The 17177-nt window shown below is 43.3% G+C and overlaps 1 protein-coding gene across 1 annotated transcript in view; it reads right to left on the reverse strand.

Annotated features, from left to right (window-relative positions):
• LOC141105355 (membrane-spanning 4-domains subfamily A member 4D-like) overlaps window positions 1–15916 on the reverse strand; it is a 33208-nt gene extending 17292 nt beyond the window's left edge. The window contains exons 1-4 of the mRNA XM_073595218.1: window positions 15614–15916; window positions 11564–11674; window positions 5746–5802; window positions 2806–2928 (exon numbers count right to left, since the gene is read on the reverse strand). Of these exons, the coding sequence (XP_073451319.1) occupies window positions 2806–2928; window positions 5746–5802; window positions 11564–11674; window positions 15614–15886 (564 nt within the window). The 5' untranslated portion in view covers window positions 15887–15916. The remainder of the gene's footprint in view (window positions 1–2805; window positions 2929–5745; window positions 5803–11563; window positions 11675–15613) is intronic.
• Between the last annotated feature and the right edge of the window lie 1261 nt (window positions 15917–17177).

Here is a 17177-nt window from a genome sequence, read left to right on the forward strand (position 1 = left end):
CCCTGCACTCTGTATGTAGCACAGTCCGGAACTCTGCACTCTGTATGTAGTGTAATCCTGAACTCTGCACCCTGTACATAGCGTAGTCCTGAACCCTGTACTCTGTACGTAGCATAATCCTGAACCCTGCACTCTGAATGTAATGAACTCCTGAACACTTTCCTCTGTATGTAGCACAGTTCTGAACCCTAGACTCTGTACGAAGCATAATCCTGAACTTTGCACTCTGTACGTAGCGTAATCCTGAACCCTGCACTCTGAATGTAATGCACTTCTGAACGTTGTCCTCTGTACGTAGTGTAATCCTGAACCCTGCACTCTGTACATAGCACAGTCCTGAACTCTGAAGTCTGTACGTAGCGTAATCGTGAACCCTGCACTCTGTACTTAGCACAGTCTGGAACTCTGCACTCTGAATGTAATGCACTCCTGAATGCTGTCCTCTGTATGTAGCGTAATCCTGAACCCTGCACTCTGTATGTAGCACAGTCTTGAACCCTAGACTCTGTACGTAGCATAATCCTGAACTCTGCACTCTGTACGTAGCGCAATCCTGAACCCTGCTCTCGGTTGGTGGCGTAATCCTGAACCCTGCATTCTGAATGTAATGCACTCATGAACGCTGTCCTCTGTATGTAGCACAATCCTGAACTCTGCATTCTGTATATAGCGCAATCCTGAACTCTGCACTGTATGCGTGGCCCAATCCTGAACCCTGCACTCTGTACGTAGCATACTCCTGAACCCTGCACTCTGTACGTAGTGCAGTCCTGAACTCTGCACTCTGTACGTAGTGCAATCCTGGACTCTGCACTCTGTACGTAGCATAATACTGAACTCTGCACTCTGTACGTAGCATAATACTGAACTCTGCACTCTTTACGTAGCATAATACTGAACTCTGCACTCTGTACAAAGCGCAATCCTGAACCCAGCACTCTGTATGTAGTGTAAACCTGAACCCTGCACTCTGTATGTAGCGTAATTCTGAACCCTCCACTCTGAATGTAATGCACTTCTGAACGCTGTCCTCTGTACGTAGCGCTAATCCTGAACCCTGCACTCTCTACGCAGCACAGTCCTGAACCCTTCACTCTGTACGTAGCGTAACCCTGAACTCTGTATGTAGCATAATCCTGAACCCTGCACTCTGAATGTAATGCACTCCTCAACGCTGTCCTCTGTACGCAGCGCAAACCTGAACTCTGCACTGTGTACGTAGAGCAGTCCTGAACCTTGCACTCTGTACGTAGCGTAATCCTGAACCCAGCACTCTGAATGTAATGCACTCTTGAATGCTATCCTCTGTAGGTAGCGCAATCCTGAACTCTGCACTCTGTACGTAGCCTAATCCTGAACCCTGCACTCTGAATGTAATGCACTCCATAACGCTGTCCTCTGTATGTGGCATAATCCTGAATCCTGCACTCTGTATGTAGCACAGTCCTGGACTCTGCACTCTGTACGTAGTGCAATCCTGAACCCTGCACTCTGTACACTCTGTACGTAGACTAATCCTGAACCCTGCACTCTGTACGTAGCGTAATTCTGAACCCTGCACTCTGAATGTAATGCACTTCTGAACGCTGTCCTCTGTACATAGTATAATCCTGAACCCTGCACTCCGTACATAGCACAGTCCTGAACTCTGCAGTCTGTACGTAGCATAATCGTGAACCCTGCATCTGTACGTAGCACAGTCTGGAACTCTGTATGTAGCGTAATCCTGAACTCTGCAGTCTGTACGTAGCGTAGTCCTGAACCCTGTAATCTGTACGTAGCGGAATCCTGAACCCTGTACTCTGTCTCTCTCTCACCCCCCTCTCTGACACCTCCTCTGTATCCCCCTCTCTCTTACCCCCCCCATTGTCTCTCACCTCTCCCTCTCACCTTCCCCTCTGTCTTTCACACCCCCTCTCCCTCTCATCCTCCCCTCTGTCTCTCACCCCTCCTCTGTCTCTCACACCCCCTCTTTCTCTAACCCCCATCTTTGTCATACCCCCCCATATCCACCTCTGTCTCTCACCCCTCACTCTGTCTCTCACCCCCCTCCCCTCTCTCTCTCTCTCTCTCTCTCTCTCTCACGCCCCTCTGTCTCTCACCTCCCTCTCTGCCCCCCTTTTCCTGGTTGCATCATAAATATGGCTGCGTCATGGCAGCCACCTTTAAATCTGGAAGTGCCCAGCGGCTTCTATGGAAGAAGCCGGGAACTTCCATGCAGGCTATGCTGCGGTGGATATTTAAATTTCCCCTTTATGCAGCTGAGCTGCAATATGTAGGTGGGGCTTTCTGTGGGTGTGGCTTGAGTGTGGACACAAGGGGCCCCATGATCTCTTATTGCCCGGGGGCCCCATGAGTTCTCAGTCCACCCCTGGGTGCTAGAATTAGGTAGATTTAGTGCTGGCTCAACTGTAACCATTTCAGGGTTAGGCAAATTCAGCTCTACCTCACGGTAATCAGTGCAGCTGAATGATTAATTAGGCCTGTTCAGTGTCTCAGCAGCTGCTGGTTTGATTGCTTCCAGTATGCTGGCAATCAGCCATGTCAGTAATGTATTGATTAGGCTTCACTTGATCTACTGGTCCCTGATACCCAACTTGTCACTGGTACATGTGTGATATGAACAACCTCTATCAATGGCTGGATCCATTTGCTTTATAATTGAGGATAACACAACAATATTGTGGCAACGGTAAAAAAAAAACTGCTAAAATCTTCCACTTAAATTTCTAAATTCCAGTCATACTTAGTCACTTTGGTCCTACAAAAGACAAATAGCATTAAAAACTGAGGTCTAAAACTTACAATTCTTCTGTGGCACGATAAATGGTTAAAACACCAGACGATGTGAAAGTCGACAAAAGTCAGGATTATTCCAATAAATGTGAATATTGATGTAATGATGTTCAAAGCCAAGGAACCTTTCACCTGGGCAAGGTAAAACAGTTTACTGATTTTTTTATTTATTTAGTGTATAAACATATCTGTTCACTTTTCACTATTCATGTAAATAATACCTATTTTTATTTTTTTTAAATACTTGTGGCGTTAGATTAGCCATGCAGCTTTTTCACAATGGGCACAATTTTTAGTCAATCAGACTTTACGAAATACCTGACCTGTATACTGGACATTAATATTTAGAAAGTGTTTTAAAAGCACCTAATGTTGATGACCACCATGTTTTTTGGCACCAGTGTTACCTAGGAGAATTGGAGATGTTGATTTATGCACACTTTACATCAATCCTCTGGGAGACAGTAGATTGCTATCACTTGCCCTGTAAGCTAGCACATATATATATTTTTAAATTATACTCCCCTTTGTTAACAATTGAACTACATTTTAGTAAATAATTTTCCTTTGGGGTATTCTTTATTTAAATCTCTTGCAAAAAGGCTTTCCTTCATAAACAAACCCAATTGGACTTATCTTTTATAGAGAGAATTTTTCCATTTTTACATCTTCTTAGTCACCAGCTCTCTGCTCTGCCCCTCCAGTGCTCACTGGAGCACAGAGCTGGGGAGGAGAGGGAGCGGCTGGCTCAGACACCCAGCGGTGCAGCTGAGAGGCTGAGCCATCTACCGGTCCAAGCATCTTGGTGGATCCCGACTGAAAAGTTGGGATCTTTCCCCAACCTGGAAAGGCTGAGTGACGTAATCCAACAGCAGACTTTAGCCCGCTGTCAGCTTAAAACTGGTCACAGGAGTGCAGAATAAAAGAAAAAAAAACTTTGGCCATACTTCTTTAAATAGTTCAGTTGAAAACCTTACAGTTATATCAAATATTTCACATGCCACTCTGGGCAAGAACAGGCTCCACACTCCACAAACACATCTATGGTGCTGGCTCATCTCGTCTCCACCAGATCAACCAAATGTTCCAAAGCTTGAGAAATTGCTGTGCCTCGCATGAAACATGCCAGAAAAGAACCTATTTCTGCAGGATTTTTTTTTAACAAAGGAAAATATGTATTTTGCATCTTGAGCTGTAGCATTCCTGTCCTGGTACAATTGATTGCTTAGAGTTATGTTGTACAGATAAACAACCTTTTGTATAAATTTTGGTGTGATCTAGACCAGCCTTTTTCAACCAGGGTGCCTTCAGGTGTCTTCAGGGGTGCCTTGGCAAAATGCCTAAAAAAATTTCCAAAAAATGTATACAAGCTTGTGGGTAGATGAAGCCTTTTAGTTGCACACAGCCATGGGTTTTCATTGTGCACCATTACAACCTTCTAGCCACCAGGGTCATAACAACCAATAATGCCATCAGTTGATAAGGAGGACCTTGGGTCCTTGCACACCTTCTTATTTACCCCTCCCCTGCCACTCTCTATGAGCACAGGGGGTCACATTAGCTGAGTGAGGGAGAGAAAGGAAAAAGAAACACTAGAATACTAGTCGTTACCAGCTTGCAGAGGTGTGTTTGCATCACCTCTAAGGTTGGGTGTCCTAAGCTTGTGGATGTTGCTGTATTATGTAAAACAATAGGTTTCTTATATTTTAGAAAGGGGTGCCTCAAGGTTGTGCAGAATTTTAAAGGGTACCTCAACTGAAGAAAAGTTGGGAAACACTGGTCCAAACTGAGAATGTTATGCTCTTCTACTCTAACCAAATGTGGGCTACAATAGTGCATGTTGTAATGCTGTACTCATATTTCAGGTTTATAGCTCCAAAATTCCCCTTTTCAGTTGTCCAGAGCTTGAACCATCACCAGCCACACAATTTGTACTTAATGGGACCAGTAGGCCAGTATTATATACTGTATAGCACTTGTATATCAAAGTGATTTTCCCCATAAGAAATAATGGAAACTCAAATGATTAGTTCCACAACCATTTATTCATAAGTCCTTCAGGTTATAGTCCATATAAAAAGATTATAGCAATGTGATAGATTGTGTAACCATAGAAAGTCCATCCACAAATGGAAGCCTCCACAAGGGGATTAGAAGCAAAATCCAGCAGGAGCTACAGAGTATAAAAGAGGAGAGAGGCGTCTCTAAGTGTAACAATATGGTTACATTTAATGAAGGTACAACATTTAGCAACTCACATGGTTGGTGATTAAAATAGGCACATCTAAGTATGCAGGCATCTAGGGTAAAGCTGTCCACATAGACCGTCCTCTGCACCGCCGGCTCTCACCCCTGTCAGCCTGAAATCGTGACCGGGAAGACTACCCCGCAGTAGAGCGATTGAACCGCTTGAGGTGCGCCACGTGGAAGGGACGACGTCGATGGCGGTGTGGAGGATGGTTTATGTGGACAGCTTTACCCCGGATGCCTGCATACTTAGATGTGCCTCTTTTAATCATCAACCATATGAGTTGACAAATGTTGTGCCTTCATTAAATGTAACCATATTGCTACACTTAGAGGCGCCTCTCTTTTACACTCAGTTGTGACATGACGCTACTTGTATATCAAGACATCGCTTGTATATCAAGTCAAAATTTATTACAAAATTTGTCTTGTCTTGCAAAACACTCTAAAACCAAGTCACTCTCAAACCGGGGTTTTACTGTGTGTATGTGTATAATATATATATATATATATACAAATATTTTATGCAAGGATGTTAATGATCTGTAAAGATTTGTTTATATATTTTAGCCCCAAAATACAATTTCCAGATCATTATTAATTTTATATCCTCTTCTCATTGATTATACCTATATGATGAGGGTGTAAAATTTGCACAGTAGGCAAGGTATATTGTTCTCCTTTATTGTATGATAAACTCACCAGACAAATGTTAGGTTTGGCTTTGGCTGCGATTGTCAGTGATCCAGCAATGACATACTGCAAAATACACCACATTCATCATTAAAATAAATACAAATAATTTCCAGCTTGTATTGTTTTTTTCTAACTACACAAAAAAAAAATTAAATTTTTTTAAATGCAATTACAGAAATACACACAATAAAATAGATTTATTAGGTATACATTATAGCTGGGCAAATACTTATTGCTATCAGTCTAATTAAATTCTTAGTCCATTTAGATATTATATTGCAGTTATAGTCAGATAATTTAGCAACTTAAATCACTTCATCTTCCCCACAAAAACACTGCAAGTGAGATATGAGCACTGAAGTTCCCAATTCCAGCCACCTGGCCATGACACAGACCTCTCATTCTTACCTTAACCACTTCAATACAGGGCACTTATACACCTTCCTGTCCAGACCAATTTTCAGCTTTCAGCACTGTCGCAGTTTGAATGACAATTGCGCGGTCATGCTACACTGTACCCAAACTAAATTTTTATCATTTTGTTCCCACAAATAGAGCTTTCTTTTGGTGGTATTTGATTACCTCTGCGGTTTATATTTTTTGCTAAACAAATAAAAAAAGACCGAAAATTTTGAAAAAAATAAAAGTTTTGCTTTTGTTTCTGTTAAAAAATGTTGTAAATAAGTAAGTTTTCTCTTTCACTGATGGGCACTGATAAGGCGGCACTGACAGGCACTGATAAGGAGGCACTGATGAGGTGGCACCAATGAGCAGGCACTGATGGGCACTGACGATGGGCACTGATATGCGGCACTGGTAGGCGGCACTGATGGGTGGCACCGATGTGCAGAACTGATGGGCATTGATAGGTGGCACTGATGGGCACTCATGGGTGGCACTGGGTGGCACTGATAGGCGACACTGATGGGCACTGAAAGGCTGCAAAGATGGGTTCTTATGGGTGGCACTGATGGGCACTGATAGGTGGCACTGCTAGGCACTGATAGACGGCACTGCTGGGCACTGATGGGCACTGATACGTGGCATACGTACGTGGGCACAGATTAGTATTTCCCTGGGGGTCTAGGGGGCATACCTGGTGGTCTAGTGTGGATGGCTTCCCTGGTGGTCCTGGGCGGCTTCTCTGGTGGTCCTGGGTGGAATCCGAGGGGGGGCTGTGCTGATAAACAATCATTACAGACCCCTCCTGTCAGGAGAGCAGCCGATCGGCTCTCCTCTACTCGCGTCTGTCAGACGCGAGTGAGGAAAAGCCGATCATCGGCTCTTCCTATTTACATCGTGATCAGCCGTGATTAGACACAGCTGATCACGTGGTAAAGAGTCTCCGTCAGAGACTCTTTACCTAGATCGGTGTTGCGGGGTGTCATACTGACACCCTGCAACAACGATCGCCGCGATGCGCACCCCCGGGTGCGAGCAGCAGCTCAATATCCTACGGACGTCATATGACGCCCAGTCAGGCTATTGAAACCACTTTGCCACTGTCATTCTGCTATATGGCGGGCGGCAAGTGGTTAAAGTGGATGTAAACCCCATTCATGAAATCTGACCTAGGTACATATATCTGCAGTGTTTACTTATCTCTCTCCAAAGCCCTAAGTCCCAGGCTTTTTTTCTTGGAGAATAAGTGCAGGTACTCCCCTCTTCTGAGTCACCATTTTTCTTCGCCACCTACCCACCTCCAAGCACTGTCCCTTGGTTCCACCACCTACCCACCTCCGAGAACTGTCCCTTGTTTCCACCCCCTACCCACCTCTCAGTATCACCCCTTGAAAAATACAGAACCAAGTATCATTTTGTGGTGCTTCGTAATTTGTATAGAATTTGGTAATGATAACAAGGAAAGCAGTAAAATAGATTCCCTGCAGCCAGCAGCAATAGACCCCCCACAAACAATAGATCCCCGAGAAACAATAGACCTCCCGCCAAAAACAATAACTCCCCCTAGCAAAATAGATCCACGCCAGCAACAATAGATCTCCCAGCAGCCAGCATCAATAGACTCCTTCTTCAATAGCAGGTACCTCCTAGCAACAATAGATCCCCCACCAGTAACAATAGTCCCCCTTGCAACAATAGATCCCCTCCAGGGATAACAGATCCCACATCAGCCAACAATAAACCCTCCAGCACCTCCCAGCCATTACAAATAGTAATTACATACATTCAGTGCCAGAGGTGCCGGAACTGCATTCCCCCACGTTCCCACTGAAAAAAAGGACTGCCTAAGTCCTGTGTCTATCTGCTGCTTCATTCCTCTGTTATCAGCATGATAACTTCTAACAAGCGCTGACACACGAGCTAAAAACAGCTCAAAACTTGTGTTGGGGTGAGTGCATAGAGATAGATTAGCAGAGAGCTTGTCTATTCACAGCTCAGCTCTGCATGTTTCTTCATTCCTCTGCCTATGTGTGTGGGGGGGGTGCCTTTCCTTCAATCAGCTCTCACACAGGGGTTGATTTACTAAAACTGGATAGTGCAAAGTCTGGTGCAGCTCTGCATAGAAACCAATCAGCTTCCAGGTTTCTTTGTGAAAGCCTAATTGAACAAGCTGAAGTTAGAAGCTGATTGGCTACCATGCACGGCTGCACCAGATTTTGCACTTCCCAGTTTTAGTAAGGCAACCCTACAGTGTATGCCCAGACTCCACATCCAGTGGTGGAACAGGAAGAAAAGTTTCTTATGCCGCGTACACACGACCGGTTTTGCCGTCGGAATAAACTCCGAAGGTTTCTCCGACGGAACTCCGACGGAATTCCATTCAAGCGGTCTTGCCTACACGCAGTCAAACCAAAGTCCGACCCAAGTCCGACCGTCAAGAATGCGGTAATGTACAACACTTCCGACGGGACTAGAAAAAGGAAGTTCAATAGCCAGTAGCCAATAGCTTCCGTCTCGTACTTGCTTCAGAGCATGCGTCATTTTTGGTCCGTCGGAACAGCATACAGACCATCGGTTTCCTGATAGGAATTGGTTCCGTCGGAAATGTTTAGAACATGTTCCATTTCTAGGTCCGTCAGAATTTTCGAGAAAAAAAAGTCCGATAAGGCCCACACATGATCCGAATAGACAATGAAAACATTCCGTCTGACTTTTTCTGTCGGACATTCCGCACATGTGTACGCAGCTTTATACAATGTTTACTTTCTAAGCAGTGTAGAAAGCTGATGACAGCAGATATACAAACAAAAATTATATAGGGAGATTTGTTTAATCTCTGTGTATCATCTGAGGCTGTGACTGGGGAAAAGTGTGTGGGCCGCTCAGGCTCGATAGGGAGGGGGTATGTAGTGCATTCGCAGCTGCTGCTAGAGTGTTGACAGAGGATGGAGCCTGTCCTGGCTCCTGCACAGGTTCAAGGAAGGAAGGGTGACCGCTGGAAGTCGCACATCCATGATGTCCTGCTGCAATGAATGGAGTGGCAACCTCAGCCTAGACGGGCTCCATCCCCTGTCAGCACTCTAGCAGTATGCTAACCAGAAAGCTAAAAAAAAAAAAAAGTGGCCCTTTAAGTGTTTACCGGGCGCCGGACACACAGGTGTCTATGGGAACCGTGACATCTTCGCAATCATATGATTGCAGGTCAGATGCTTTATTGGCTTGCTCTGGAGTGTCTTCGGGGTGCAGAGCGATGCGACAGGAACACTCCCACTCCAGCATTATCCTGCCTGTGTGAGGGTTTGTCATTGGAACGGTCCAGAGGACATGAGCGGTGCTTTACACAGAGCCATAGCGTCACTTGCGGTTTCACTGTCACTGAATGGAATGCACAGCCTGAGTGGCGCCTCCTCTGTTAGTCTCGGCTGGACGGTAAGCACCGGCGGCGGGCGAGAATCAATCACTAGTGCCTTGCGCTGCGGCCTGCCCTGCGATATGGGAAGATTTGGTGGTGGGTTAGCTGGTGCGGTGGACTTGAAATTGATGGGCACAGTGATGCTGATTGATGGGCACAACAATGCTGATTGATGGGCACAGTGGCTGCATTTTGATGGGCACGGTGATGCTGATTGATGGGCACAGTGAGGCTGCTTTCTGTTGGGCACAGTGAGGCTGCATTTTGATGGGCACAGTGACGCTGATTGATGGGAACAGTGAGGCTGCTTTCTGATGGGCACAGTGAGGTTGCTTTCTGATGGGCACAGTGATGCTGATTGATAGGCACAGTGAGGCTGCTTTCTGATGGGCACAGTAACGCTGATTGATAGGCACAGTGAGGCTGCTTTCTGATGGGCATAGTGACGCTGATTGATGGGCACAGTGAGGCTGCTTTCTGAAGGGGAAAGTGTCACTGATTGATGGGCACACTGAGGCTGCTTTCTGATGGGCACAGTGAGGCTGCTTGCTGATGGGCACAGTGAGGATGCATTTGACGGACACAGTGACGCTGCATTTTACAGGCACAGTGAGGCTGCAATTGATGAGCACAATGAAGCTGTAATTGATGGGCACAATGAAGCTGTAATTGATGGGCACAGTGAGGCTGCAATTGATGGGCACAGCGAGGCTGCATTTGATGGGCACAGTGAGGCTCCAATTGATGGGCACAGTGAGGCTACAATTCATGGGCACAGTGGCTGCAATTTATGGGCACAGTGAGGCTGCAATTGATGGGCACAGTGAGGCTGCAATTGATGGGCACAGTGAAGCTGTAATTGATGGGCACAGTGAGGCTGCAATTGATGGGCACAGTGGCTGCAATTTATGGGCACAGTGAGGCTGCAATTGATGGGCACAGTGAGGCTGCATTTGATGGGCACAGTGAGGCTGCAATTTATGTTTTTATTCAGTATTTTTCAGAATTTTTCAGTTTGTTTATGACCCCCCCTGTAAAAAAACATTTGAGCACCAGCCACCACTGCTGCTAACAGACTAGACAAACCATCTACCACTGACAGAGTTGCTAACGATAATCAGCTTTTATTTATTCATGTTAAACGTTTTTACCCAAACAAAAAAAAAACCTGCATGATGTAACGGCTTGTGTAACTGTAGGGTAAGCTGGAGTTTGGCTTCAGTTTGTTAGTATATCTACATCTGCTAGTACATCTACCACCCTCTCCCCCCCAGATTAACAATGCTGCTGTCCAAAGGTGCACCTATGCTCCTTTATCCAGAGTGGGGGCACTCTAATGCCCCGTACACACGGTCGGACTTTGTTCGGACATTCCGACAACAAAATCCTAGGATTTTTTCCGACGGATGTTGGCTCAAACTCGTCTTGCATACACACGGTCACACAAAGTTGTCGGAAAATCCGATCGTATTAAACGCGGTGACGTAAAACATGTACGTCGGGACTATAAACGGGGCAGTGGCCAATAGCTTTCATCTCTTTATTTATTCTGAGCATGCGTGGCACTTTGTCCGTCGGATTTGTGTACACACGATCGGAATTTCCGACAACGGATTTTGTTGTCGGAAAATTTTATCTCCTGCTCTCCAACTTTGTATGTTGGAAAATCCGATGGAAAATGTCCGATGGAGCCCACACACGGTCGGAATTTCCGACAACACGCTCCGATCGGACATTTTCCATCGGAAAATCCGACCGTGTGTACGGGGCATTATACAGGATGTGTGTTACTGGCTAGATCACCAGAAGAAAACAGAGGGAAAAAGTCTAAAAAAAGAAAACGAATGCAGCCAGCACATCCAATGACTGGTAAGCTGCAATATACAGTAGTACGTTTTGGGTTAAACATCGCTTTGAGGTACAATCACAAGTATAAAATACAATAATATGATCTAGCCACATTCATATACATTGAAAATTGGGACTCATGGAGTTGCTTTCAGTACTTACAATAATAGGTCCCCAGAAGGGGATTCCGCTGGGCAAAGAAATGGAAAACGTAGTAAAAAATAAACCGATCCCCAAAGCAACCTGCACGAGACTGGCCACGATAATAACAATCTGGAGAAGAAAGAAGACAGTTTTATACATACTGTGTATATATGTATGTATGTATATATATATATATATATATATATACAGTATCTCACAAAAGTGAGTACACCCCTCACATCTTTGTATGATATAGAAAGAAAAAGGATTATGGCCAGGACACCCTTAAGCAGTTGCAATTTCAATTGGCAGACTCCGAGACTTCAATAGGAGGAGAGCTGTACAGGGAAAGGCCCCCAGCAAGGCGCCACATCTGCACGTGCAGGATTGCTGGCTCTTTTGGCAACAGTCTTTAACAGTTCCTAACACATCGTTACAGTCCTCTTTGCTTCACTCCAACCAATACTTGTAGTTTTTCAGCCCCTTGAGCTCCCAGTCTCTCACTGAACCCTCTGATTCACTGACTCTGAATCCCTGGCGCTCCTCAAAGCTTTGCGGTGGTATCTCCCTCAAGTGTCATCCACGCTTCCCTGCTGGGTCCCTAGCTTGGCTCTCCAGATACTTCTCAAGCTTCACCCCTGCTAACTGGCTTGGTCCCTGGCTTGACTCACAAGGCTGCTCTGCAAGCGTCACCTCCACTGCTCCGGTACTTGCTTCAGTTACTGTGGTCCCTGGTAAAGGTGGTTGGTCCCTTAATGGCGACAGCTTTCCTTCTACTGTACCTCCGACCACGACAGGTTCATGGTTGAACTGCAAGCCGCAATCCCAACCCTGCGCTGCCCTCTTACTTTTGGATAGGCCCTCACACAGCCTGGCAGCCAGATGCCCCCGGGATAGGCCCAATCTCCGGCCTAGCAGCCCAGGGCGTATGACACACGTCCACCCAGACAGCCATCCAGGTGACACAGAACATAGATCACCTGACCTCACCCAAATATATAGGTTCTCCCAGCAGGCCAAGGGGTTCAAGAAAACCCCTGCCCATTGGCTGAGATACCCCATATACCCATAACCTGACCTTGGGTTGCCCTTCTCATATCTAGTACCACCAAGTGCCTGGCCATCTAGTGGTAGAAGAGAAAAATACAGCAAGACCAAACTTAGGGAGAAATCAATGGATCTCTAGCAATTAACCAGGGAAACTACTCCTGGCAAGTAAATTTGTGAGGAGCTCCCTGACTAAACCCCAGGGCACTACATATGTGTGTCATATGTTTTGAACTCTTTATTATTTTGCTCTGTTTGCACAATGAATAGTTATCACTAAAATATCATTTTTTATCCATTATCGTCCAATGTGCCTCTAAAGTCCGACTCAGGGATGTTTTTTGCCCTTTTTATCTGTTTCAAGAGTTATTATCCTGCAGTTTTATTTTATCCCTTATATCTCAGTTCCCAATAATAACCTTTGGCGCTGTGTTTTATCCTTTTTTTAAATAAGAAATACTGCCTAATTTTTTTATATTTACAATTTTTGAGCCAAAAATGTGGCCGGTTTATCGGACTAATACTATCTGCTTCGGTGAGGAGAGCCTATTATTTAAATAATACAATAGCTAAAGCTCAGATTACACATAAATCTTGCTTTGAGCACTGTTTTTTAATTGAAAATTCATATGTCTCCCACTTGGAAAAAAAAACAATTGCTCCAAATCTGGACTGTATGGCTCGTCCATGGATCAATGGAATCCTCTCTGGTGAAAGCTAACTATAGACTTTTATTACCCTGGTACATGGTTCCCTAGGGGTTGACTAAATGTCATACTGACACGTCAGACCAATGTTTTAGAGGCTGTAACATACTAGGCACCCGTAAACATTTATGATGGGAATGCCCAAATGAATGCAAGGGATTTTGTACCAGAGCTTAGTGAATGAGGTGAACTCTGCTGACTTCCATCATCCAATCATCCATGAGCAACCAAAAATGCTGTTTTTTAAAAATTTTCCTTACATGTGATTGGGTATTCTTTCCAAAGTGAAACCTCCCCACATTCACTAAGCTCTAAGAAAAAGTCCTTTGCAAAGTACAGCTTCCCTAGCAAAGGGAACATCCTATTTGCCTTTAGTAGATCAATCCCACTATCTCCTGCAGGATTCTGATTGCAGGGTTTCCTCCCTGCCCCAAAGTCCTCTCAAACCCTCCCCTCCCCACTCCTTCTCCAGGTGCCCTTTTCCACCCCACATATATTACTTTCTCTGCTTTTCTTCTACCTCTCACTCTTCTGTTGCTCTAAGAGCTATACTCATTGGAACATTCTGGTACTTAATAAGATGACAGCGACCTGAGAGTATGGTCATCCTGATGCCTAATTATTGTACCATTTATATTGATGACCAGGCAAGTGTAGATCCATCGTGATTCTGAGTAGTGAAGTTGTTGGGTTGTGATCATACCTTAGGTTAATTCCGGGCCTCTTACAGTAAGTGTGATTAATCATTGTTATGTAATGTACGAAAAATTTATAAAAATGTATTGAAACAAAAAAACCCACATATCAAAGTTCTAATTGATCGACCTCTTTTATAGCTGCCATATATGCTGTACTACCTATTGACATTTTGCGTACCATCAGTCAATTTTTAAGTCGTCTTTGCAATTTTGAGTTAAGTTAAAGGGCACTACCATGGAAAATATTGTGTTCTAATACCCTGTTTCCCAGAAAATAAGACCTAGCATGATTGTCGGTGATGGCTGCAATATAAGCCCTACCCCCTAAATAAGCCCTACCCTGTTTCCCCGAAAATAAGCCCTACCCTGAAAATAAGACCTACAAGGACTTTAACTAGGGCTTATTTGGGGGGTAGGGCTTATATTGCAGCCATCACCGACAATCACGCTAGGTCTTATTTTCGGGGAAACAGGGTAATTGTACAGAATAGGGAATGTGTGGAGGAGTTGTATCTATTTTTTCCTTATTATGGCCAGGAATAAATAACTATAGGATAATATTTTATATATATTTTTATATATTTTATATTATTTCTTGAATCTCATTTTCAGCCAGCAGATGGTGCTGGAGTTTCAACATCTACTTTGCTAACAAAAAATCTGTTTACAGAGCTGAAACGTACTGTAAAGGAAATTTGTAAGTTCTGTATATAATTGTATTCTATTTTGTATGTATTGCATACTGCCCTCACTGTGCACACGGCACTAATAATGTTTTCATTACATGTTTGCATTCTTTCGAGTCCTGATTAGAATTAGTCTGCCTATGTTACGCCCCTTGTTACCATATACGTACAATTGTAATATTAATGTGATACCTACGTAATCATGTGTATAAAAACCTTCAATTGCGATATAATAAAGCAGAACAGTTATTTGGAAAGATGCGGAGTGCATCTTTTGTGTCTGTTCCCTACTGCAGTAGTTAAAATTAATTTGGAACCACTAATCAATATGAGGATAGGAGCTGCCTATCTATAAAATTCCATGTCAGTACAAAGTCCAATTAATACACCATAGTAAATGAGTCAGGGACTCTCACCCTCCTTGACTCAGAGGACAGTATCCATATCAAATCTAAATCAGAGAGAGTATGAAAGTAAACCAATCCTGCTCCTGGCCAGATCCCCTACACCCATTAGGCTTGAGTGCCCGCCTAAGATTGCTTGCCAGCATTTTAGCTCTATTTTGACTTTGTCTCATTGCAAAAGCATCAATTAGCATGGCTATTATGGAGGTAACTACCTCATTGGTTAGAAACTGATACAAGGGGCCATTCTCTTTACTGCACCTAGACTTTACCCTGTTTTGTAATGATAGCTGTTTTCCTCCTGTACTATCTGCTGGTGAAATGAAGGAATCACAATGTGACCGACAGAAAGCAGTAATTTTCAATATAACTCAAAAAAGACCAGCGTGCTAAGCACTGTATAAAACAGCGACGCCAACTATTCATTACAAGACAGATGCAGAAATAATTCCTTAGGGAAGTGGGATTTACATGTAAACTGGGAACCATCTTTACTCTAAATAAATATGTGTAATTTAATACTTACCCCGAGAGCTTTGGGCTTGGCCTTTAAAAAGGTCTGGTAAAAGGCTGAAGACTCTGTAATTTGAGGTATGACAGCAGAAAAGCTCCACTGAGGGGCAACAGTAGGCACTTTCCACATCTGCGGAGCCGGGGGTACTTCATACCCCATAGGAACTGTATGGACATTAAACTCTGCAGGATTGCTGTACACATTAGGTTGTGGAGCATCCATAGGTACTTCATTTGGTAGAGCTTCATAGCTTGGCAGATTAGCTTCACTGGTCAAAGAGGGCATCTTGAAGAGGTACTGAAAGAAATAACCAAAAAAGCATTAAGAATAATCTATAAAAAATTCTTCACCAAGATTAGCATGTAAAAATCACCTGCGTAGTTTTGTCTAAACAGTAAGCCAGGATTACCCATCGGTCACATGGCCTATTTGTTATTTTCTTACTTGATCTCATTAAAATTACACTTTGCTCCCTTAGGGATTTATTATAAGGCACATGAGAGCATCTCTGTGGTTGTGATGTAGTCACGCTCTTAGGTTTCATAGAAACAGAAAACTTTTTCATACTGATCATCCATTCATCTTGTATAATGTTGGGAAAATAGACAGGGATACCAAGTGGCCAATCCGACCTGAACTTTTATCTATACATAACAAAACACATTCACAATTGTTAGGGAAGTACTACAGGAGCTGCCAATCAAGTTCTTGGATATGCGATGTTCTAAAAACAACCTTTAAGGATTAACAGTATTTTCTGCAAAAATCACATCTAAAAAAAAAATGATACCATGTAAAATTGCTGGACAAGCCATTTTTTTTAATTTAGCGGATTTTAAAATATACTTTCCAAAAAATGTGAATACCTCTAGAATGGAATTTTTAAGGCAATTATGAAAAATGGAGATTGTGTATATATTAATAAAAAAATGAAAATTTATTGGTACAATTTTAACATGATAAAAACATTTTTTTCCCCCAAACGGGAAACCCAGGCAAAGAAACACACATGTACATGTATCATAATACTGATAATATCACAAGTGGCATCACCCCACTACACATGAAATACCATCCATAAGGTGAATAAATGAATGATGGTGAGTAGTGGGAATATCCAAGATATGGATATTAATCATTTTTTATTAATATATACACAATCTCAATTTTTCATATTTGCCTTAAAAATTCAATTCTAGAGGTATTCACATTTTTTATACTTATACAGGAATGATGGCAATTTACATGCCAACCTGCATGAGTCTTATTTTTCTTAAAATATACTTTCCATTTCAATCTGCAGTTGTTTTAATTTTCAAATACCGTAATTCAATATAATTTTCTTAGACATCTGTGCTAAGATATAAATAACATTTTAGGCCCCATTCCCCCACATCCCCTGTGGCTTTCCTTTTTAGAAATCAGTAAAACCTTGGATTGTGAGCATAATTCATTTCAGAAACATGCTTGTACTCCAAAGCAGTTTCCCCATAAGAAATAATGGAAACTTAAATGATTTGTTCCACAACCATTTATTCATAAGTCCTTCAGTTTATAGTCCATATAAAAAGATTAT

Source organism: Aquarana catesbeiana, linkage group LG08, assembly GCF_042186555.1.
Source record: "Aquarana catesbeiana isolate 2022-GZ linkage group LG08, ASM4218655v1, whole genome shotgun sequence".
Lineage (NCBI taxonomy): Eukaryota > Metazoa > Chordata > Amphibia > Anura > Ranidae > Aquarana > Aquarana catesbeiana.